Source organism: Eretmochelys imbricata, chromosome 3 (assembly GCF_965152235.1).
Source record: "Eretmochelys imbricata isolate rEreImb1 chromosome 3, rEreImb1.hap1, whole genome shotgun sequence".
Taxonomy (NCBI): Eukaryota; Metazoa; Chordata; order Testudines; family Cheloniidae; genus Eretmochelys; species Eretmochelys imbricata.
The window spans coordinates 76,846,497-76,872,928 of record NC_135574.1 but is presented as its reverse complement, the minus strand read 5'-3'; the positions used below and the strand labels follow the sequence as shown (position 1 = coordinate 76,872,928).

Below are 26,432 nucleotides of genomic sequence, written 5' to 3'. Positions count from 1 at the left end.
GTGCGGAAAGGATCAGATTCTGTCAGAACGAATAGCAGAGTTGACAAAAGAGATAGAAAAGGAAAGGTGTGAAGTTCACTTTTGAAGAGTGAGTGTTTCAAATGGAGACTGGACACCCAAAAATAGATGATGGGAGAGTACGTTCAGATGAAAGATTCGATGTGGAGAGGTATTATTATTATTTTTATTTATTTATTTAACTCCCCAGAAGTGTGCTATGTGCTTTAGAGACATGCAAATGACAAGTGGCATGTTTTGAAGAGTTTGTGTTATGTTTAATTACAACATGATTGATAGCAAACAAGTTGGAATGGGAAGATGCCAATAATATTAGCATTACGTTTGCCAAGTTCATATCTATATTTAGGAACACAGGAATTACCATACTTAATCAATGTCCATTTGTACCAATATATTCTGTTTCTGATAGTTCCAGAACCAGATACTTCAGAGGAAGATGTAAGAACCTAGCAGAAGGGAGACATGGGATAACCTGCCCCCTGCATAGGTCTCATTATAGACTTTAGTAGTTAGAGATTGACCTATGCTCCAAAACACAGAATTTTTGTCATGAATTATAACTCCTGGATATTCTTGATATCCATATAAATATCCAATTCCTATTTGAATACTGTTAAGTTCTCGTCTTCAATGACTTCCTATAGCAACAAGGTCTGCATTTTAATCACGTGTTGTGTGGAAAAAATATTTCCTTTATTGGTTTTGAATTTCCCACCTTTTAATTTCAGAGTAATGTTCCTTTATTCTTGTGTTAAAAAACTGGGAACTTCCATTCTGCCTGTCAACCTTTTCTGTCTCATTCTTTATTTTATACACTTTTATCATGTTCCAGTCTTAGATGTCGTCTTTCTATTTATTAGTATACTTTTTTAAAAAAATCAGGTTAATTTCTTAAATATCTTTTTTTATTATGGAGAAACTGGAGTGTAAAGGAGAATAGCTGGAATGTGACAGCATGAATGTGAACAGATGAAGGGGAAAGGTGAGGAGGTAGGAGGGATGAGGAGAGGAAGATGACGGAGAATGCTGAAAATTTTCTCTCACTCTGGTTTCTCAGAGGCTCTGTTTTCTTGAATGCACTCTCTCATGAGAGGAACTTTAACATGCCTTGTCTTTGAAAAATGGAAGTCGTCATGTGTCTGCTGCATTAAATCTCTGGCAAATTTGTCTCAATTTGCCATGGAAGGTAGAATCAGAGATTTCTCCTTAGCTTGGATTTCCTCAACAGAATAATGCATGTAATTTGTATTTTTCTGCATCAGTTTTACTCTTCTTACAAAAATCATAAAATCTGCACTGTTTACAGGGAAGAAAATAAATTTATGTATCAAAAAGCAATCATAATGCAAAGGAGATGATACAAATTGCACAATTAAAAAGTGATTATTTTATGATGGTTTGTTACTTTAAAGATTGTTTGAGGTTTATGCAGACTAAACTAGAATAGTAAAAAATATATATATATTTGAAAATGGTTTCTCTCTACAAGTACAGGTAACATATAAACTCTTATGTGAAAAGAAATATCTCATGCAACAAAAGCTTATGTGAGTGTATCTGATCAAGACATTTCAAACATAATGTCGTTACATTAAAAAAGTTGTTATATAGTTATAAGTAGACATTTTTTTCCAATAGAGACTGTATATCAATTCAGAGGGCAGACAGCAGTGTTAGAATGAATTAACCTAATTATACCATTTAAACAGCTATCTTGGTATTGTCTTCCGGTTCATAAACCTCACATTTGTGGTCTGAATTGGAGTGAGGGAGCCTAATTATCTTTTCCTTAACTAAACCCTGTATTGACCTTTTAAATGTGGCAGTTATTACAGATACAACTTTTTTATGGCAGTACAAAACTATTAACTTTATTGGGTGAAGTAAAATGTTTTAATGAGAAGAGGTATTAGAATGTTTTAATGGAGATGTGGTGTATAGAATAGACAGGAACCACCAGCTTGTGTTCTGTTCTCCTCCTTTATGATTAAACTATTAGCTGTTTGCAAGAAAAAATAGTGCGACTCACTTATTTTATAAGATATGTTTTAATCCTTTTCTGTATCTGATTTATAAAACTCAGATTATTTACTCATATCTAAGTCATTTGTTTAATTTTTTGATAGGTTGAATCTACACAGAGCATGATCAGGATTTTGGGCCTTTCGGCTACATTACCTAATTACCTCGATGTTGCCACATTTCTACATGTTAATCCCTACATCGGACTATTCTATTTTGATGGCCGTTTTCGACCTGTACCACTTGGGCAGACATTTATAGGAATTAAGACAACAAATAAGGTAAATGACTATGGAAAATCTGGAAGATGTTTTTTGGACATTTATACAGAATTATGGAGTCCAGCATGTGTGCTTATAAATGCCTTCCTACCTATCTGGGTAGTGGTTGAATACTCCAGATTATATTATTCTTTTAGTGCAGGAGCCTCATGCATTGTAAGTAGATCTCTTCACAAACACCCGGGCTCAGAAGTTACTTCCAAATTTTCAGAATAGTACCATCTTGCATAACTTAGACTGGAACTTAGAATTTTCACTGTGGTTAAGCACCATTTATCTCCTTTGTACTCTCCCCGTTAAGCAGAGTGGTTGATAACAAAGCTCTATCCTGATTAAACAGCAGTTATTATGATCAGTTGGTGAGTTTCCTTACCAAAATCTTGTTGTGAAGTGTGTTTTCAAAGCAGATTGTTCTGTCTAGTTCTCCCATTTCAGTCCCTATCTTTGGTGGAAATTATGGAATTCGGTTTGTTTTGCTGTTAGGATACATAAGAAGTGACAGCACTCAACTCAGTGGAAAGTACTCAAGTAGTTTGGACATAAACGTTAAAAATATGATTTGATGTACTAAATGCCATATGAGTAATTTATGATCAAAACCTGTCATAGGAAAAGCTATCAGCTTTGATACATGCAGTTTTGATAGCGAGACATGAAAGTAGTCTTTAACCCAGTCTTTTATATTCTTTTCCAAAATGAGAAAAAGAGAGAAAATATAACCAAGGTATACAGATCATGTAAAGGTAACTATATTTGTATTAGAATTCATTACTGCATATTAAATCAGTCTGAGATAAATGTACTTGACGCTTAAAACAAAAATACAAATTCTGCAGTTAAATACAAGTTAAATATACATCTTTTCGTGATTTGGCTTGGAAATAATTCCCCTATATTTTACTCTCTGATTGCTAAAGCAAAGTAAGATAAGAAATCATGTTATTTTGTAGCCAAACTTGTCACACTACCTTAGAATATCCTGCTAGACTGTAGGTTGCCTATTTTTTTAAAATTACGTTTTCAACCAAAAGTTAGTGTCAGAGCTCCATCGATAATATGGTAGGTTTTTAAAAGCGTGAAAAATGACTTTCTCATTAGGTTCTTTAAATAATTCACTCCATCCACAATGCAGACAAGCAAGGTGCCTTAAAACCATAAGGGAGCCATTTCACGTATGTCCACACAAGGATAAGTTTACCATATGGTACTTATTATGATGTGCATATTTTAACCTTCATTAATTGTTTCAAGTACCTTCAGTAATATTTGCTGTTGCCTTTCTTTAATCACTTCTTAATACTTCATTTGAATGTTTAGTTTATTCATACTGTATCATTAGAAAAAGGCAAAGATGTAGTATCCTAATAGCAACTTTGGAATAAGCTTTATAGCTTTAAAATGAAAGGAGACGACTGTTTCAAGTACTTCACAAAGTATTGTTGAAATGACCGTGAAATAACTAGTTCCCCTTTCCCTGCCAAAAAAAAGGTAACAAGGAAGTGAAATTATCAATGAAAAAGATATGATGTTTCCGTTAATATCACAAGCCAAGAAAAAGTCCTTGTATTGCTCAGAAGAATGTCATCAGACATTTGAGGTAGAAAAAACATTGTGGAGTCAATTGAATGTGCCTTACAGCAGCTGGCATCCTCAATGAGGAATGCAGAGTATTGAATCTCCATGTCAGAATATTTCTCCCAGGACAATATAGGAACTGAACCTACCCAAACAGAGTGTGAGACCTTGCAGAACCAGGTCTCTGTCTGCACTCTTCCAACCCTCCCATGACCAAGGAGAAGGCACAAACGTGTTTGTGGGGCCAACAAGCAACTCTTGACACAATCCACTAAAGCAGCTGTTAGGTCTAATAATATTAGTATGGACTTTTAATCGTTATCCCTTGTTAGGAGGAGATCATCAGCCAACACAATAGATGCAGTGTTTGTAGCTAGTCTGGCAAATATCAAGGAGCTATGAGGCTGGCAAATATCAAGGAGCTATGAGGCAGCTAAATATTATGAGAGTTGCCTTGCCACAACCTTCCCAGTAACCTTATCCGAAAAAGTGAAGATTGGCCAATTAGCAATCTGTTTCCAGATTGTGTGTATAGACTGCTCACAAGGCCCCTTCAAAACAGACTGCATCCTCCTCACTTTAGTAGAAGCAGCTATAATATGAAGCCTGTCATTTCCCCACATACTTTCAGCAGCTAGGAGGCAATGGGTCTAAGGCAGTGGGGGCCAACCTGGGCCTGAGAAGGAGCCAGAATCTACCAATGTACATTGCCAAAGAGCCACAGTAATACATCAGCAGCCCCACATCAGCTCCCTGCCCCCGCCGATCAGCGCCTCCCCCTCCCGGCCGGCACCTCCTGACCAGCTGTGTTGTGGCTTGCAGGAGGCTCGGGGGACGGGGGAGCGAGGGCACGGCAGGCTCAGGGGAGGGAGTGTAGTCGGGGCAGGGCCTGTGGCAGAGCCAGGGGTTGAGCAGTGAGCACCCCCTGGCACATTGGAAAGTTGGCGCCTGTAGCTCCAGCCCAGGAGCCAGTGCCTAGACAAGGAGCCGCATATTAACTTCTGAAGAGCCGCATGTGGCTCCGGAGCCACAGGTTGGCCACCCCCGGTCTAAGGCATTAGTCTGATGTTTTTCAAACACCTTTCCTACCTCAGTGAGTAACAAATGCCAAAACTTAAACAGAAAAGACCTTTGCATTTGTCCCTCTCTGGTTATTGTTCTGGTCAAAAGGGCAGATACATCTCAGCCCAGATTGGGAAAAATACCTAATAGTTGGATTGGAAAACAAACTGGTTTTGGGTCCCTAGTGTAGAAGGTGGATAAAACTCTTAGGTACATGAGTTAATGCGTATTTGCTTCTTTGTTGTTAAGTCCAGACACTAGACAATGACAGTGCTTTTTTCCCTCTGTATTATTTGATATGGTTAGAAAACAATTAGCTACAGTGTACAACCTGGCCTGCACAAAATTAAAACTGGCCAAAGAAAGTACAAAATAATTCTCTTTCCAAATGATGCTCTTCTGTTTAAGTGAAAACAGAACACATGGTTTCAAAACTTACTGTTATTTGTACAAAAGTTTGGTTCCATACCAGTGTTAAACATCAATTAGGCAAAAATTCCAGTCAGAGATTCTTTCGATCTCCTAACATGTCCTGAAGCACAGTTTTGCTTGATAGGACTTTAAATGTAGTGTATGGTTAAAAGAAAGATTGAGACCCCATAATAAAATCAATTTATGTGAACAAATGACTTTTCAACAAATTTCTGAGGTAAAAATAATAAGATTGATTGAATGTTGTGAATTTACCGTATGGTTTGAGCTCACTAGCTAAAGAGTCCTGTTCAGTTACATCACATGATGGCAGACAGCTAAAAAGTGACAAACTTTATGAATGCTTGTATGCAAAAGATAGAAATCTAAATACTAAGATGGGTGAACTTGAATGCTTGGTATTAAATGAGGATATTGATATAATAGGCTCCACTGAAACTTGGTGGAAAAAATAATAATTAATGGGACACAGTAATACTAGAGTACAAAATACAGTAGAACCTCAGAGTTAAGAACACCTCAGGAATGGCAGCTGTTTGTAACTGAATAAAATATTATTTTTTCAAAAGTTTACAGCTGAACCTTGACTTAATGCATCTTTGAAACTTTACTGTGCAAATGAAAAATGCTGCTATTTTCCATCTTAATTTAAATGAAACAAGCACAGAAACAGTTTCCTTACCATGTCAAATCTTTTTTTAACTTCCCCCCCCTTTTTTTTGTAGTTTATGTTTAACACAGTACTCTACTGTATTTGCTTTTTTTGTCCCTGCTGCTGCCTGATTGCATACTTCTGGTTCTAAATGTGGTGTGTGCTGACCAGTCAGTTCGTAACTCTTGTGTTCATAACTGTGAGGTTCTACTGTATATAGGAATGACAGAGTAGGCTGTGCTAGGGGGAGAGTGGCACTATATGTGAAAGAAATCATAGAGTCAAAGAGAGGAAAAATCATAAATGAATCAAACAATACCATAGAATCTCTATCATAGAATCATAGAATATCAGGGTTAGAAGGGACCCCAGAAGGTCATCTAGTCCAACCCCCTGCTCGAAGCAGGACCAATTCCCAGTTAAATCATCCCAGCCAGGGCTTTGTCAAGCCTGACCTTAAAAACCTCTAAGGAAGGAGATTCTACCACCTCCCTAGGCAACGCATTCCAGTGTTTCACCACCCTCATAGTGAAAAAGTTTTTCCTAATATCCAATCTAAACCTCCCCCACTGCAACTTGAGACCATTACTCCTCGTTCTGTCATCTGCTACCATTGAGAACAGTCTAGAGCCATCCTCTTTGGAACCCCCTTTCAGGTAGTTGAAAGCAGCTATCAAATCCCCCCTCATTCTTCTCTTCTGCAGACTAAACAATCCCAGCTCCCTCAGCCTCTCCTCATAAGTCATGTGTTCTAGACCCCTAATCATTTTTGTTGCCCTTCGCTGGACTCTCTCCAATTTATCCACATCCTTCTTGTAGTGTGGGGCCCAAAACTGGACACAGTACTCCAAATGAGGCCAAACCAATGTCAAATAGAGGGGAACGATCACGTCCCTCGATCTGCTCGCTATGCCCCTACTTATACATCTCAAAATGCCATTGGCCTTCTTGGCAACAAGGGCACACTGCTGACTCATATCCAGCTTCTCATCCTCTGTCACCCCTAGGTCCTTTTCCGCAGAACTGCTGCCTAGCCATTCGGTCCCTAGTCTGTAGCGGTGCATTGGATTCTTCCGCCCTAAGTGCAGGACCCTGCACTTATCCTTATTGAACCTCATCAGATTTCTTTTGGCCCAATCCTCCAATTTGTGTAGGTCCTTCTGTATCCTATCCCTCCCCTCCAGCGTATCTACCACTCCTCCCAGTTTAGTATCTATCTATAAATAGATATTTCTATCTATAGATAGAAATTCCGTACTTGAATAATAAGAATATAGCAGTAGGAATATACTATCAACCACCTGAGCAGGATGGTGATTGTGAAATGTTCTGGGAGATTAGGAAGGCTATAAAAATAGAAAACTCAACAATAATGGGGGATTTCATCTGTCCCCATATTGACTGGGAGCATGTCACCTCAGGACAGGATGCAGAGAGAGTTTCTTGTCACCATAAATGACTGCTTCTTGGAGCAGCTAGTCCTGGAACCCACAACGAGAGAGGCAATTCCCTTAAGAGATCTGAGGAAGGGGGTTGGGGGCTCCTATTTCTGGAACAGTGGGGAGCTGATCCCCCCCACACACACTTTTATGACCCCCCTTTCACCTCATATGAGGGGAGTGTGGCAGGATCCCAGGTCAGGGATGGCTGGGATCAGTCTGGGGATTATGTGGACATGAATAATGAAATGATGCTGACTCTGTACTGTATAATTTGTTGCTGGGTACTTCCAGATATTTTAAGTGAATAAAGTTGTGGCCTAATTAAAGCACATCCATGGCCTCCTGCCTTTCTTCCAGCATTGCCAGACAAAAATTTATTTTCCTTTTATTTGTATTTCTGTTCTTGTTTTTCTGATGGTAAGCACATCCCTTTCTAAGTAGTGATGCTAAACAGCAACAGTGTGCTCAAAACATGAACTAAAGGGCAGTCCCTATTCCAAGAAGTGTATAACTTAAACAGAGTCTGTTCTGTCGATGCTGAGAATGGAACCTTTTACATGCACCATCCTTCAGCTCGGACAGACAAATGGGGCTCTTTCTTTTCGTTTCACCAAAATTCAGATACTACCTGTTAGGATATAGATATTCAGGCCTGTCTGTAAAGGCCTATACTCTAAGAATTTAGGTGTATTCTTATCACTTGGCTAGTGATAGAGGTATAAAAGAAAGAATCAAAACCACTGTCTGCCAGTGTAAGGGCCTTCTCTTACTGTGACAGTTTGTGGCCCTGTGCTTAGGCTCAGGCCTTTGGCTAAGCAGCAGAGGCAGCCATAAGCTGGGAAGCGAACGGTCACCTCCTCACATCCCAAACTAGTCACATTGAAAGAAGGTGCTATTGGGCTGTTAGGCACTATCAGGACAGGATTGTATTCCAATCACCTCCAGAGAAAGGGAAGTGCCTAGAAAATGTAAAAGGAAACTTAGTTTGATAGCATCCTGTCTGGCAAGAACTCACTTATCAATAGCTGGGATGTGAAATCCTCACTTCTGTATTGTTTTGTCATTATAGTTCCCACTTTGCTGTTGTTTGTCTGTATAATCTCTGTCTGGTTCTGTGATTGTTCCTGTCTGCTGTATAATTAATTTTGCTGGGTGTAAACTAATTGAGGTGGTGGGATATAATTGGTTACATAATCATGTTACAATATGTTAGGATTGGTTAGTTAAATTTCAGGAAAATGATTGGTTAAGGTATAGCTAAGCAGAACTCAAGTTTTACTATATAATCTGTAGTCAATGAGGAAGTGACTGGGTGTGGGTGTGGGTGGGGGTGGGCATGTGGGTGTGTGAGATGGGAACAGGGAATGGGGGTAAGAAAATTGGAATCATGTTTTGCTAAAGGGGGAAATGGGAACAGGGAATGGGAGTAAGGAAGTTGGAATCATGTTTAGCTAAGGGTAGGAATGGGAACAGGGACACAGGTGTAAGGCTCTGTGGTGTCAGAGCTGGGAAGGAGGATACTAAGGAAGGAAACTGGAATCATGCTTGCTGGAAGTTCACCCCAATAAACATCGAATTGTTTGCACCTTTGGACTTCGGGTATTGTTGCTCTCTGTTCATGCGAGAAGGACCAGGGAAGTAAGTGGGTGAAGGAATAAGCCCTCTAACACTACCTACCAGAGTGACCATATTTTCATGTGTGTTTTATAAAGCGCCCGGGTATGTTTATGAAACTATAAGAAAAGTAAATAATTTAATTTCTTCTAATCCTAAATAGGTCATCATTATCTAAGCTCAGCATTGCTATTAGCATTCACTTATCCTTTATTTTATCTTTTTGATCTACTTCTCACAATTTGTTCATTTCACTTTTCTTTCCTTTCCTTTCTTAGTATTGTCAGCCCCCTCAAAAAGTTTTTTCTTTTCCTTTTTATTAAGTAGTGTGTAAACCTAAATTGGGATAGTACAGTGGAAATTCTCATTAGCTATGACAATTTGAATGGAAAAGAGAAGAGTGGGCCAGGTAAATGTGTGATGCTCTGTTTATAGAGGATTTGAATGCCATACTGTGCTTTATGCTTTTAACTCATTTTATCTTTTAGAAAGTTTTCATTCAGACAGGAAAGACCTAACACTATATCATGAAATTAGTCTATAGAATATGAAATGTAATCTATAAAATGTTGCTCTTAGTAATAATGCCATGTTTGAAAGACACATGTTGCATTCTTATTCTCATGGCATTCATGTGACACCATATATGGATATATTTATTTCACCCATGTAAAGTTATTTTTTTCCATTAAATCCATGTTTAACAATTATTTCAATCATTCTGAATATACCGGAGAGAGGTTACATTTCCATTTTCTGAATATTGCATGTTTTTCTACTGGAAGATTCAACTCATTTATCAAATGTCTTTTTTTTCCCCCCTTAAATGAACAAAATGAGCTAGAGACTGAGTGTCAGCTCTGACTTTGAATTCCCTTGTTTCATTTTGTCACAACCTTAATGTTGTATAAACTTTGTTTGAATGTAAGCAGTGATATTGAGAGAGTCACACAAATATGTGCATGTTTATCTAAATTGCATAGATCTTAAGTTTGCAGTGATTATATTCAAATGAACTACTCATCCTCATTAGATTGTAATACCTTCCTAAGAGAGCTTAATAAGATATGGACAAAGTTATTGGCATAATACCTTAAATGTTTTTAACTAAAGCCACGTTTAGTGATTGATTGTGAGTCACTGGATAATCTTATTTTAATGTTACTCTTGACATCCTTGAACAGCACTATCTTCTCTCACTTGCATCATGTCAGAAAGTTTGATAGTAAGTTCTTGGTACAGAATTACTGATAAATAATAATGTGATGGATTCATAGAACTCTGTGTAAAGAGGATCTGCTACTCTGCAAAATTCTTTCCACTTCACATGACACTACGTACACCTATAGAGAATCCTTTTAATACTAGCTGGAATTATCTGAATTATGTGGGAGAAATGAACAATGACTTGGAGAGCTGATCTTATATCTGTGAATGTTACTATATGGATAGCAAATACATTTTGCTTTATTAATCAATTCTTAGATGTGGTTGATATTCAAACACTTGTGTTTGATTTTGATAGACCTACTGTGCTATGTGCATATGCTAGTAGGACTTCAGTATGACAGGAAAAAAGCTAAGTGTTTTTATATTGTATTTTTTATTAGACGTTAATATTTGTTTCTAATAAGTATTTGGGTGAATTCTTTTTAATTGATTTAATATAAAGTATGTTTCAACTAGAATGAAACATTGCCTTTTACTTTCAGTTGGTAATGTGTCACTTATTACTATCCAGGTGCAGCAGATGAATAATATGGACGAAGTATGTTATGAAAATGTTTTGAAGCAAATAACAGCTGGACACCAGGTATATATATATATATATATTTTTTTTTACTCAGAATCTGTTTCTTGAAAAAAATCTGAACAAGAATTTTCATGCACAAAAACTTAGACTAAATGTTAACTTTTAACTAAGAAGCATAAGGCTGAAAATGTCTAGTATTTTGGTATAGCGCTTTAAAACAACTGATATTACTATATCAAGTGATTATAATTAATTTTGAATCATAATGCATGGTAGGTCTGGATTTTAGACTTATTACATTTTATAATAAAAATAAACTATATGTTATAGAACTACATCACAGAATCCCAGGGTTGGAGGGGACCTCAGGAGGTCATCTAGTCCAACCCCCTGCTCAAAGCAGGACCAATCCCCAATTTTTGCCCCAGATCCCAAACGGTCCCCTCAAGGATTGAACTCACAACCCTGGGTTTAGCAGGCCAATGCTCAAAACACTGAGCTATCCCTCCCCTCCCTCAAAAGTGCTTCTGAAGAGATTCCCCATACCAGCTGAACAACCTGCTTTTATTAGGGTTTGATGTATCAATAAATCAGCCATTGACAATTGGGGGATGTGTAAATATATTTCCTCTTATAATGACGGTAATAATGTTCATTACTGAGAAGTCCATCTCTTTAACAGATATCATTTCTTCCTTTCCACTTACATAAGAGGTCATTAAACCATTCATCTCTCATTTGATTCTGTTCAAAGTTTGCTGTAAATAGTTTCTCTCTTTCCTGAGTGACAATTCTAAAGTATAGTTTTAAATGTAGCTAAATGTAACTTTAGTGATCAGAATTTCTTTCAGCCTCTGGCCTACTTCCTAATCCCACCTATGTTTTAAGAGGTGTACTATCCAAGATTAATATGTACATCACAGGCAAAGAATTCCATTGTTTTTTAAATGTTTAGCAGAGCATCTCCTATCTCTTGCTCTTTGAAATGTCCCATATAAAAATCACAATTAATCCTCCACTTCAGTCTGCAATGGAGGTTTCTAAAGTGCGTTTTTAGGTTTCAGACTGATGTCCAATCAAGAAGCAATTTGGCGGGGGGGTGGGGTGGGGGTGGTTATTATCCACATGTCTGAATAGCTTATCACTCTTTTATTTCCTGCTTCTGGATCACCAGCTTGGTGCATCTAAGACAAATGGCCATGGTCCTTATGGTGCATGGCCAGTGCAGCAACAGATGCTAACACGTGCTCAATCCCTGCATAGTAACTCCAGTAAAAGATCTAGAGGTAAAAGAGATTTCAGTAACCTTCCCAAAAACATCTAAGAATAAACACTTTTTGGGAGGGATTTCAAAATATGTTCTCTTTCTCAGAAGAAATATTTGGTCAGGACTAGAGGAAGTGGATGTTGAAATTGAGAGAAATTACTTCAAAGGTCCTCAATCTTCAAGGTCCCCAAATTAGTCAGTGTCAACCTCTTATTCTCCTCCTTCTGATGATGTGTTGTCAAGAAATGTCACCACGGTCCATCTGGCCTAAGCACTAGAGAAATGACTTTGTCACAAATAATGCACACAGAATCTCATCGAAGTTAAAGTAAAGGAGAGGAGCTCATTTTGTTGTTACAAGCAAGATGGATTTAGCTGATTCTTCTTACAGTACTATTTGTAAATAAAAAAACAAGCATGCTCACTAAGTGCCCAAGCAATTAGGTGAGTTTTATTTATCATCTTTCGGTTCTCTCCTGGTTTGCTAGTATTGTCTCTGGCTATGCATAGACCTAATGGTAGCAATCTCTTTAAATCCGTAAGATTTAAATATGTACAATTTCTGGTATTGCCACAGAAAAATATATATTTTTACAACATAATATTAAAAAATCTCTATTTTGTGATTATAGTAGACTATAATAGATGGCAATAATCCATCTCCAAAGACAATGGTGTAAGCGCCAAAGCAGTTCAGTTCAGTAATACAGCATCACAAGTGGTTAAGAAGTCCACTTCTCAAGTGGCAGTCCTTGACACAGATAGTGCAAGTGTAAGGCACAGGGCCGGAAGATGAAATGGCACGCTATTGGCACTTGACGCCTGCTGTGTTTTCCTCTTTGCTCTCTTTTTCTCCACAACCTCTCTTAGGCTTCTTTGACTCCTTGGTGCTGCACAGCCCTCCAACGTAGCCTATCACTAGCTGCCTTTTCCCAGCTTTCAGTGTCAGTGTTGAAAGTTTTCAAATCCTGCTTGCGATCATTCTTGAACCTGAGCCCAGGTCAGCTCAGTGGCCATGGAGAATCCACAAGTTCTCCATAAAGAGGTCATTTGGACTGTGTCCATCATCCAGCTGATGTAGATGACTGAGCCAACAAAGACATTTGTGTTTAAGAATAGTGATTGTTTAGCAATTTTCTGTTTTCAAGTATTTCAGTATCAGGAACTTTGGATTCTGACTTGATATTTAAGTCAGTGGATGTGGAAGGTGTTTAGCTTTCTCCTACTACAGGACAGGTGGAAGGTGTTTAGCTTTTTCCTACTACAGGACAGGCCCAACAAAGAAAATAACAGAATGCCACTAGCCATCACCTTCAGCCCCCAACTAAAACCTCTCCAAGGCATCATCAAGGATCTACAACCTATCCTGAAGGACGACCCATCACTCTCAGATCTTGGGAGACAGGCCAGTCCTTGCTTACAGACAGCCCCCCAACCTGAAACAAATACTCAACAGCAACCATACAACAGAACCACTAACCCAGGAACCTTGCAACAAAGCCCATTGCCAACTGTGTCCACATATCTATTCAGGGGACACCATCATAGGTCCTAATAACATCAGCCACACTATCAGAGGCTCATTCACTTGCTCATCTACCAATGTGATATATGCCATCATGTGCCAGCAATGCTCCTCTGCCATGTACATTGATCAAACTGGACAGTCTCTACGTAAAAGAATTAAATGCACCCAAATCAGACGTCAAGATTTAGAACATTCAAAAACCAGTTGGAGAACACTTCAATCTCTTTGGTCACTCGATTACAGACCTAAAAGTTGCCATTCTTCGACAAAAAACTTCCAAAACAGACTCCAACAAGAGACTGCTGAATTGGAATTAATTTGCAAACTGGATACAATTAACTTAGGGTTGAATAGAGACTGGGAGTGGATGGGTCATTACACAAAGTAAAACTATTTCCCCATGTTTATTTCCCACCCTCCCCTCCCCCTCCCCCCCCCCACTGTTCCTCAGATGTTCTTGTCAACTGCTGGAAATGGCCCACCTTGATTATCACTACAAAAGGTGTCCTCCCCCCCCCCCCCCCCGCTGGTAATAGCTCATCTTAAGTGATCACTCTGGTTACAGTGTGTATGGTAACACCCATTGTTTCATGTTCTCTGTGTATATATATCTCCTCACTGTATTTTCCACTGAATGCATCCGATGAAGTGAGCTGTAGCTCACGAAAGCTTATGCTCAATAAATTTGTTAGTCTCTAAGGTGCCACAAGTACTCCTTTTCTTTTTGCGAATACAGACTAACACGGCTGCTACTCTGAAACCTGTCACTATAGAGAGTGATTCCCCTGTAGTTGTTGTAATCACTCTGGTATCCTTTATTTTTATACAACATTATGTTGTTGTCATCCTTTATGTCTTGTGCTATCACTCCTTCCCCCCAACAAGCAAGGATATTGTACAGATATTTAAGCACAATCTGTCCTCCTCCTTTCAGTACTTTAGCTGGAATTCCGTCTTTTCCTTTGGGCTTTCCAATGCTAGGGAGGTGATCACCTTTTCAAGATCACTTATAGATGGTTCTAAATTAAGCTCTTTGATAATCTGAAGCCTGGGGATCCCATTTAGTGCCGCCTCAGAAACAGTGGTTTCACATGAGTAAAATTTGTGATAGTGTCCGCCCAGCATTGCATCTGTCAGTGATGCCTCCATTAGGAGATTTGAGTGGAACAGTCTTCTTGGCTAAAGGACAAATTGCTCTCTTGATTTGATTGTGCTACAAACTACAATAACCTTTATATTATTATAGAGGAAATTCAAATAAAATTTTGTAAGCAGTGTAATCTCCTTGGGAGAAATTTTTTTGTTTGTATAACTTTACTTGAAAATCATTTTGAGGTTCAATACAAATAAAAATATGACTGTGGGTTTGCATTTTACTTTGAGGTCTATACTATGGCTGAGAGAGGTAAAATGAAGTTTGTCGTCTTAATGTAACAATTTCAATAGCTGACACAATCACTGAACTCAATTTTTGAATAATATATTTCAAACTAACAGCTCAATAAACAGTACATTTTCACTCTCAGCAGAATTATTGTTTTCTTTGCTATCTAAATCTCAATTTGGTTCCACGTTGAGATCCAGATTGCTGTCGATAGTTTATAAGTTTGAGCACTTTCTTGTTTAAAAGTTTAATGTATTGATGTTATATAATGGTTTTAACTAGTGAGTGACAAAAATGCTGTTTAGTGCACAGAGTTGTTTAGCTTACTGACCTTAAAATTTCAGGATAAATATGGTTGCTTGACATTTTCTACTTCAAACCATTTGCAGATGTGTTTTCTTGTCAGTACGTTGAATATCCGGAAGACAAAATTAAATACTGCATGCATGTAAAATTACAACAAATCAGTTTATTGTATTTTAATTCAGTGATGCCCACAGTGTATCAGATGTAAGTAGCTTGAGGGATATCTTAAAAAAAACAGATATAATTGAGAAAACAATCTTACAGAAAATGGTAAAATGCATATTGAAATTACCAACATTTTTCTTTTTAATTTGAAGTTTTAAAATATGTGTGTTTCTATGTTAAGTACTAAAGAAACATAGGATTTACCATCCTGGAACGGGCTGATTGTCTGTGTAGTCTGGCATCCTGCCCCTGACAATGTAGAATGCTTCAAAAGAAGCATAAACCTACCCATAATCCACATGACGTTGCAATAGAGTATTATAGTTTGAAGATGAAGGAATATTTTAGTGACTCTAGCTGGTGATTGGTGTTTCTTTCTTTTTATCCTAGCTATTGTAACTGCAGAGTCTATTCTCTGAATATGTGGTCTTTTTTTTTTAATTCCCACTAATCCATTTGCCGTCATACTACTCTGCAGCAGAGAGTGTTGTAGATTAATATGAACCATGTAGGGCAAATTGGTTGCTTTTTTTTCCTACTACCAAAATAGCTTCTATAGTCACTCTTGCTATCTAACATTATATCAAAATTTGTAGTAAAAATGTAGACATGAATGTGTCTCTGGATCCTCTCTCCTCTCCCCAGGTGGGAGGACAGATAGCACCCCTGGAAGGAATTTTTGAATCCTTTGAGAGTAGCATTTGTTTTTCTAGGATTGTCATTGTGTGACACTTACTCCTTGTTTTACAAATAAACTTTTTTGCATCCAGTTTGGGCATGAGTGTGTTTCTTTAATATTGCCTATTATGTTTTGCCATTCTATATTTTTATATATGCCTCAAGCTACTTACTTCCTGAGAGTATGAATTGTGTGTACATGGTATCTGCAAATCATTTCCTCTCCTTTACATGTAAATCTCCTTCTTTGTAAGATATTTTAGAGGATTATTTCACCCAGCTAAGGTTAATGCTCTTTGGAATCTTTCTTTGCATCCTTTAGGCTGTCTGTGTGCAGTTTAGTAACTAGCTGGAAGGTTCTAGGTGCTGAGGAGGTAGTGTATAACTGTCAGAAGAGGGATATCTCATGTTAGTCTCTACTATCACTACCTCAGATGACCAAAAAGCTGTATGCTCTGTCTCACGCTGAAACAGAAGATGCAATAGTGAGAATCCTGTGTGACAGAAACAGAATTAGAGGGAAATAACTATCCTTTTTTTAAATCCAGGATTGGAATTAGTACTTCCCTTCTGTGGTTATCAAGTTTCCTCTGTATGCTCTTGTGAGAGTCTTTACCAAAAACAAAAGGAGGACTTGTGGCACCTTAGAGACTAACAAATGTATTAGAGCATAAGTTTTTGTGAGCTACAGCTCACTTCATCGGATGCATACAGTGGGGAGATTTTATATACACAGAGAACATGAAACAATGGGTGTTACCATACACACTGTAATAAGAGTGATCAGGGAAGGTGAGCTATTACCAGCGGGGGTGGAGGGGGGAACCTTTTGTAGTGATAATCAAGGTGGGCATTTCTAGCACTTTACAAGAACAGTAGGAGGGGAAATAAACAAGGGGAAATAGTTTTACTTTGTGCAATGACCCATCCACTCCCAGTCTTTATTCAAGCCTAAGTTAATTGTATGCAGTTTGCAAATTAATTCCAATTCAGCAGTCTCTCATTGGAGTCTGTTTTTGAAGTTTATTTGTTGAAGAATTGCCACTTTTAGGTCTGTAATCGAGTGACCAAAGAGATTGAAGTGTTCTCCAACTGGTTTTTGAATGTTCTAATTCTTGACGTCTGATTTGTGTGCATTTATTCTTTTACGTAGAGACTGTTCAGTTTGGCAGAAGGGCGTTGCTGGCACATGATGGCATATATCTCACTGGTAGATGTGCAGGTGAATGAGCCTCTGATAATGTGGCTGATGTGATTAGGCCCTATGATGGTGTCCCCTGAAAAGATATGTGGACACAGTTGGCAACGGGCTTTGTTGCAAGGATAGGTTCCTGGGTTAGTGTTTTTGTTCTTACCAAAAATGTTGCTAGTTGGAAAGTCTTAGGGCTGGTATACGCTACCGCGGTAAATAGATCTAACTTATGCAACTTCAGCTACGTGAATAACGTAACTGAAGTCGAAGTAGTTAGATCCATTTATTGTGGTGTCTACACTGCGCTGTGTTGACAGGAGACCTAATTTACTCAGACTAAAGTCATGTTGGTTTGTTCGTATCACATTATTATACTACAGATTGCAGTGAGATATTCAGCTGAAGTTGTATGTTCCTGTGTTTAATGGATGTAATGTGCATTTTCATTTTTAAAGAGTAAGGACAGTAGGAGGTAGTTGTATTCTACATAGGCATGTGTTATGACAGATGGAGAAAATCTTTTCATGTTGATTTTTTAACAGTCATACTCTGCAAGACTCAAACTCTTCCTGGCTACTGGGAAATTAAAAGTTGGTGATTCAGCCTTTAATTTTGATCCATCTGCTCAAACTAATGAGACGTCTCATTTGTGGGCTTCACTTTGAATTACCAAATGCAAGTGGAGCTATATAATTTCTCTGAGTGAACCCCCTCCCCCCATGGATAATAATGGATGACTTAGCCCAACTGAATTTTGTTTCTGTTTTATAAACTTTCTTACAGCTACAATACTAAGAAAACAGAGATTAGAAAATGGCTCAAAGGTTTCCATGTGCTTTTTAATTTAAACGGCTCTTTCTGTAGTGTCGACTAAAGATGTAGATTTCCATCACAAGATTTTTTTTATCAAAATACCGCCTTAAGTCTTCAAGTGACAACTCTTGAAGCCATTAAAATTGAAAGATAATAAAGTTTTTCTGAAAACTTTGATATGTGCCTAGCATCAGCTGTTGTATCTTTGTTCCCCATTCACACACCAAACTTACTGTGTTCTCGTTTTTGTATTGTTTTTCTCATACCCACCTGTTGGTTAGATCTTCCTGACTGATTTTCTTTGTTTTTAATAAATGATTTTTTCTTTTAAGAAAAACATTTGATAATTACACAGTGATAGAGAAGAGGCTGTAGCAGCAGAGAGGGAAACGGCAGTCCTACTAACAGGATTACCTTCTCAGCCAGTATTGGTGGCATTTCATAGAATGGCATGCAGTTGCTTTGTTCCCAAAATGTAAACCAGGCACAAATGATCCTAAAATTGGATGAAATAATTGAATAGAAGTACAGGGGTGTTACGGTCTTAATATGTGTTATAACTGAAGTGAGAAACCACGTACATTTGTTTTTTCTAGTTTACTTCTCAACACAAACTCTGCTTTTCTTATCTTTGCAACTTAGCAAATCTTTCTTTTTCAAAACAAGTTTTATGTTTCTCAGTGTTTCATCCGGAAGCTTCTAGTTACTTTACGCATGCCATTACTACGTCTGCTGTACACACTATCAGTCCCACACACTATCAATCATCTGCCTTTGCAGAAATCTCTCAGCTGCTCGAGCAATCAAACTGGTGTTTTACCATACCTTCCCTCCTTCCCTTTGCCCTTCCTGTGCCAAAGTGCTGATCATTTCTGAAGTCCCTGCGTGACGGCATAGGAAGCCATTTTAGTGCTGCTGTTATAGACTTTTTAATGACAGGTTTCAGAGTAGCAGCCGTGTTAGTCTGTAGTCGCAAAAAGAAAAGGAGTACTTGTGGCACCTTAGAGACTAACCAATTTATTTGAGCATAAGCTTTCATGAGCGTTTAATGTATTACCAGTTGAATGGACAAGAAGGTTGCTTTCACATTTCTTTTTTCTTTGTTCTCTTTGTAGTCACAATTTTTCACCATTAACTACATTTTCTGTTTCATAACTCCACAAGCAGTGCATGGTTGCATACTAAACAGAACCAAATAAATAACTAGGAGGACTTGTTGCACCATATCCTTAAATTTTGTACATATTTTGGAGAGATGTCAGTCTCTGTCATTATTGCATGGATTTTGTTGTAATGAAGGTATTCTGCTACATCTCCGTTCTCCTGCAAATGATCTTTCTGAATCAATTTCTTCATGTGCATATGTCAGTGAAAAGGTTTGGGAGGTGGCTGGGGATGAGGGATAGTCTGTTTTTTGGAAATACTGGCATTTTTAAGAAATCTTTGAATTGCGGTTTTCAAAAAGTTTAACAGTTTTATGCAGTGACAACTCAACATTTGGGTCGAAGACAAATTTGAAGTTTGTTTCCGCCATGATATATTTACAAGATGCAATGAACAGGACAGTTTTTGTGAAGTTACACAGGAGATATTAAAACAGGCTGAGTGTCATATCGGGCTGCATGACATCCTTAAGACTGTGACAGATGTTGCAACTCCTTGCAGTATCTTTGGGAGAACATACTGTATTAAGTTTTTAAATGGTTTTTATGGGCCAGGGAGTATATACAACTCTGGGGGGGGGGAGGGGGTGGGTTGCCACAGCTCCTCTAGAAACTAAAAACAATGAGGCTAGGGGGTGATTAAGGTGATCACTCAGGTTGTAGATACCTCCAGAGAGAGAGCACCTCTTGGAAGGCTTGAATATACTGGTTCAAAGTGAGTTGTCAGAGACAATTGAAAAAGAAAGGCTTTTCACATAAAAAGGCTGGACTTAAACAGAGTGAGGGCCTTCTTTCTGATGCAGCCAATGGACAGGATTGTATGTCCGAGGGGGGCACCAACCCTTCCAAATGGGTCAGACAGATTTTAGTCTACTAGGGCCCCATAAGATTGATGGGAGACCTCTGGTAAGCTTTTAACATGTATGTAGGAATGCTTATTTTTTTGATATATGTTTTCTGTAATGCTTTTACCTTAAGAATAAAAGTGCTTGCTTAGAAAGAGCTGAATGATAACTTGTAATTGGTGGCAATGCAATATACTGTTCATAGCTCTTGGAGAGAAAGCAAACTGCAGGTGCTGGCCTTCAGGCAGACTGGCTTGCTGGGGGTATCTCCGTGTAAGGCAGGGAGTTGTGAAACCTTAAAACCCCTGGTCAGAAGGGAATGGGACAAGGGTCACTGTCCAGAGACAGATACTGTTGAAGACCTGACTGGGCACTCTGGGAGTGGACCACAGAGGGGAGATACAGGTGCAGTTAACCTGAAACTGTGACAAACACATCTGTAGAAAGAGATGCTCAGTCTAACGCGCTTCATTAGATTGTTTAGTAAGGATTTTATTTTCTCTCTCTCTCCTTTCACATAAAGAATCCTCACAGAGCAGAGGTAGCGAAACTTACTGACCCTCGAAACCACATACAACAATGTTCAGAAGTTCGGGAACCGGGAGGCACCTTCTAGGGTTTGGGGCTCACGTGCCTCTGCCCCAGATTTTTGCCAGGGTTTGCTGGCTCTGCTCAGTTACATGGTGCCGCAGGTCCCCCTCCCTGAATGGCAGCTGCTGGAGCCAGCGCATGGGAAGAGGCAGTGGCAAACATCTGGGAGCTGCAGGGACAGCTGCTGCTTTTGCTGCTGCCTCTCCCTGGGGAGCTAACACCTGGGAGCTGCGGGGTAAAGGGGGCATGCCAAGGGTGTGTGACTCAAGCTGTTGGAGGACAGCAAACCTTTAAATCGTGCTCCCTGTCTCAGCAGGTACCAGTTATCTCTGGCAAAAGGCCCTAGCCCCACCACCCCGCCACATGGTAGAAGCCCCGAGCTTCCCCTCTATCCCCAATCTGATAGGCGGAGAGTGGGGGCAGAGGCAGGGAAAGGCTCTGCGAGCCACACTTTAATTGTAAAAGAGCTATGTGCCGCTCATGAGCCACTGTCATAGAGGATGGACAATGCACAGGTTTATAATGCAACACAGTTGCAGAGTTAAAGTTGTTTGGGGCACCTTAACTCTTCAATTCTTTGCTTATCTAATTTCTGTCAATTTGAATCTTACACACACATTTTACTACAGGTATAAATGTTCTCTCTCTCACATACTGACATGCGTACAAAAAAAATATGTAACACACACACAAATACGTATTATAGAGAGTTTGTAGTCAATCTATAGATAAGGCTATAACCAGTTCTCCTTTATAGTCCTGATATTTTCCTCCCTCTAAATACTCAGAAAAGGTAATTTCTGTTTCAAATGTTATACATGCGGATCAGAGGAGACTTCTTGGTCAAATTCGAATTAAACAAGGTAAACCATTTGTAAAAGATCGGAAAAAGAAAAATGAGGTTTAAATCAACTTTTGGAACAACTCAGTTTTGTCATGAGTTGAAGGAATGGTATTAGAAATGTTTATAGGTGTGCATATGTGCATCTATAAAGTTACTGGAAGCTCCCAGTGAATTCAGCTGAAGAATGACAATACAAGGCCATAATATATTGTTGTTGTCAGCGATGGTTCTCAAAATCTGTAACATATTGTCTAGAGGTGAATGTTATTCCAGTCTTTATCTGCCAACAAAGTGCTAAATTAAAATAATGCATGGTCTGCACTGTGTTTTAAAGACCTAGAAGGAGCACTGCAAGGGAAATTTTTGTCACTTCATGAGGTTGTGGAAGCTATATTTGCCTATTGGCTTGCTACTTTAAATAGGAATGCTGTCCTGATTAGTAAGGAAAAGAAGAGGCAGAGCTGAATGGGATGAGGGGTTATAAATCCCTCATCTGACATTGTTGAGTTTATTGGGAAGGGCAGTACGTTATGAAGTGAGAGCCTTTTAAGAATTGGAGGGATGGATTATTTTGTATGCTAATGTCTTAAAACCTGTAACATTTTGGATGCAAAGATCGTTTCTGACCCAAACTAAAGAGAGAAAGTAAATTAACAACAGCGGAGCGAGTGCTGCTAGTTACTGACCTGTCTTAAAGATCTTTCAGAATATTTCAAATACTGTTGTTTGTATTAAATATAAATATTTTCATACTAAGCAATTGTGTGATTTTTTTTTCCCTCTGAATATGACTGAGAGGTCTTAAGAGCTAAATTCAGGGTTTTAAATACTGTAGCCTTTGGTTTGATTTTGTATAATGCTTGCTTTCTTGTCTCTGTTTCAGTAAAGATTTAAATTAAGTTGCAGAAAAGGCAATGTACAAGTAGTTGTATATAATTTGCCTGCAATAATCCCAGTTACATATGCTCCCCATCTGTGGCTTGATTCTCCTGCTTCAAGGGTAACTTGGTCTTCTGCCAGATGCTTTACTTTCTGGTTTTTGCTGTCCTCTTTCCTGTAGGTGTTACAACAAAGTGCAGTTCCCTTAAGCCTATCTATTAAAGTTGGTCAAAATTTTTCCATCTGTCTTTCAGACAGAAGATTGGGTATTCAACTAAACAAAACCTTTTGTGAAAAGTGTTTGCTTTCCTAAAGAATCTTTGATATATTTTTTTTCCTGTTGTCAATTTTCAATTGTCAAAACTGGGTTGAGGGGTATCAGTTTTCAGCTTTTCAATGAAAAGTTGAAAGTTTCTGCCAAAAAAAAATAACACTTTCTGACCAGCTCTGTCTCTGTGTTGCACTGGACGATGATGTGAGAATGTGTGGCATAACTGGGCATGGAATATGTGGAAACTTACAGTCTGTGGAGAGCTGGCTGGTCTTACTGTATTGGCCAAATTACATTTAAAGATAAAGTAAAGCCCACTAAATACTTATCTATTATTATTTTTCTTTGTAAGCAGCTGTAAGCGGGGGGAGGGAAGTGAATAACGAATGGGAGGGCAGGTGGGACATGGAACAATCTCTGGATTAAATTGTGGACCACACTGTGAAAACATTTGCCCATGCATTAGGAGTTGTCGATTTCCAGGGTAGTGTGAAGATACCATGGCAGAAATGATGCTGATTAACTTTACATTTCTGTATTTTTATTTATTTTTGTAGACGTAATGACTTGCTTAGCTTGCAGGGTTTTATTGATTTGGTTTTTAAAGATAACATGGTTTATTAAAGACTCTTTCCTGTAGGCAATTAGTACATATTTGCAACCATAACACCAATTTAAGTTCTTTTGCCTGGAAAAATGTGTTCTTGCACTCTGATCAGGTTCGGATGTCTGAGTAACTTGGTCCCAAACTCCTTTCCACTCAGATCCCATTTATTTTTTGTGTGGTTCTTTTCTGTCTCATGCCATTGTTGGCCTCTTGCTATTTTATCTCCTTGTCTCTGTACTGAGCAAGATCTGATCTCATTCAGGTCTTGAGCTGCTCTCAGATTATCCCCATCAGCTCTGAAAAGGCTTGCTGCTGAGAATTTGAGTCTTATTGTCACTTAAATACATAGGTGTTTTATGGCTGACAGGACTTCCTTTGCAAAGATAGTATACAAAAAACTAACAGAACATTTACGTTTCCTTCACCAAAACATTACCTATAAATAGTTTGTAAAATATGAAATAATGGCATCATTGATGGTTTTTATCAAGGCCTTTTGTGAAAATAATGCTTTCCTCAAGCTGTTCTTGTGACCCTTTCTGGCTTTTTTCTGAAGTTCCCCTGACAGCTTGAAGGCCCCCTCTGTTCCTGCAGCCTTTTTTGTTGCCCAGATGACTTTTTCTTACGTTACTTAAGCCTTCAAAACCAGTCCTTTGTTCCCCAGGCCTCCTATGCTGTTTCAACAGGCCTCTGAGATCTACTTCTCTGCATTGTATTTTTATACCCCTCTATTATTTTCTGACTCTTACTGAACTTTGTAATGTTTTCTATTGCTTCCCAACCATAGGGATTCTGTTGCTGGCTTCTCTGTTCCTTAGCCACCACTGTTTAATCCTTTGCCATTTGGACTGTTTCTTAGCTCCTAACCTGGGCAATTCTGCCTTAGGTGCTCTTTTCTCAAGTTCTTCCCCTCTTTTGATAAACTTTTAAGAAACATCCTGTCCCAGTTCCTGCCCACAACCTTGTGAATGTTTTTCATGCAGTTCTGAAGCTGCTGAGTCTGCTGCTCTTTTGTATTACAGCTTTTCTCCCCCAAGCTCTGCTACCTATGGGCACCATTGGCCTTTCCTACAGTATAGAGTTGCACTTACAATTCTACTGAAGTGCTATAATTTCTGATAGTGCAGTTTCTCCTCGCTAACTTTGGCTAGTATAAAATTACACAGGATATCTACACATAGCACCCACTGTCGGGTTACAATACTGGTATATTATGGGTACACATCCCACAGTTCACAGGATAGGCCCGCAAAAAGGAGTGTCAATTCCTAGGTGGAGAGGTGCTGTACCAACATTTGTTTTAAGTGTGAACTGTATAAATTACGAGGAGTCCAGTGGCACCTTAAAGACTAACAGATTTATTTTGGCATAGCTTTCATGGGTAAAAAACCCCACTTCTTCAGATGCATGGAGTGAAAATTACAGATAAAGGCATAAATATACTGGCACATGAAGATAAGAGAACCTTACAACACTGGAGAACCAGTGTTGACAAGGCCAATTCAGTCAGGGTGGATGTGGTCCTCTCCCAATAGCTGATGAGGAGGTGTCAATACCAAGAGAGGGAAAATTGCTTTTGTAGTTCGCCAGCCACTCCCAGTCCCTATTCAAGCCCAAATTAATGGTGTTAAATTTGCAAATGAATTGTAGCTCTGCAGTTTCTCTTTGAAGTCTGTTTTTAAAGGTTTTTTTTTTGTTGTTGTTGTTGAAGGATGTCCATTTATTCTTTTACATAGAGACTGTCCAGTTTGGCCAATGTACATGGCAGAGGGGCATTGCTGGCACATGATGGCATATATCACATGTGCAGATGAATGAGCCCCTGATGGTGTGGCTGATGTGGTTGGCTCCTTTGATGGTGTCGCTAGAGTAAATATGGGGACAGAGTAGGCAACGGGGTTTGTTACAAAGATTGGTCCTGGGTTAGTGTTTCTGCGGAGTGCAGTTGCTGGTGAGTATTTGCTTCAGGTTGGGGGGCTGTCTGTAAGCGAGGACTGGCCTGCCTTCCAAGGTCTGTGAGAGTGAGGGATCGTTTTCCAGGGTAGGTTGTATATCCTACAGGGCTTGCATTAGTGCTCAAGCAATTGTACATGTTCAGGAGAAAGTTCACCATTGCCACATCCAGCAAGGGATCACTCTGCACACTGAGTGCTACTGCAGACAAAAATAGATGGCATTGCAGTTCTGTGCAATGTCTCCTCTACTACTGATAACTTTTGCTGCTACAGTTTAGGTAATTTCATACATGTGCATTTCTAAGATCCAGTGCGTGCAATCTTCAGGCTTTAGATTTTTCCCAAAAAAACCCCAAAAGAATATTTTTATGCACCACTTTAATACACCACTAAACAGCCACCTGATGCTAGCACTGCATATTCAGTTAAAATCAGCAAGAGCGTGGACTTTCAAACCCCCTCCTCTTTCACCTTCACTCAGTGGTCCTATTGCTTTTATGACTCACCTGTGCAGGCTGAAAAACTTGTGATGATATGAGAAGGAGCCTCAAAGCATTTTCTGCTCAGCACATTTGGAGGCTTCAGTATGCTTTTCAACTAACATAAAGCAGATTACTTGTTCGCATGTTTTTAACAGCCTTCTGTGTGTTAGCAAGTGCCCACATCAACATGTGTGTCTACTGGGAAATATGCTGTCTGTAGTGCCCTCTGGTGCTTCATAAATTCTCTCTTCCTGGCACTTGCAATCATGTCTTCTGTACTGTTATTTGAGCCTTCCATTTTGCTTTTTTAAGGCCGTTCATAGGCTGTTTCTCTAATTGTTATCAGCTGTTGATTTAGTAATCTTCACTTCTTTTTCCTGTCTCCACTGTACTTTTTCAGCATTTTCTTCCCCTCCCACTGGTTCTATTCAGAGTCTTTCAAATATTTCCAGTAAATTATTAAAATAATTCCTTACCTTCAGTACCAAAATACACCCTCTTCACCCAAGAAATCTGAGATCATGATCCTGCCTTAACCTATCCTGTGATGGAATTCCACACTTATCCCACTTTTTGACTGGATCCTGGTCTATAGCTCCTTGAGTATC

General features: G+C 38.9%; 1 protein-coding gene across 4 annotated transcripts in view; it reads left to right on the top strand.

The window, feature by feature from the left end:
- ASCC3 (activating signal cointegrator 1 complex subunit 3) overlaps positions 1 to 26,432 on the top strand; it is a 524,193-nt gene that overhangs the window by 241,003 nt on the left and 256,758 nt on the right. For all 4 annotated transcript variants that reach the window (XM_077812867.1, XM_077812868.1, XM_077812866.1 and 1 more), the window contains exons 12-13: positions 2,148 to 2,324; positions 10,843 to 10,914. In XM_077812867.1, the coding sequence (XP_077668993.1) occupies positions 2,148 to 2,324; positions 10,843 to 10,914 (249 nt within the window). The remainder of the gene's footprint in view (positions 1 to 2,147; positions 2,325 to 10,842; positions 10,915 to 26,432) is intronic.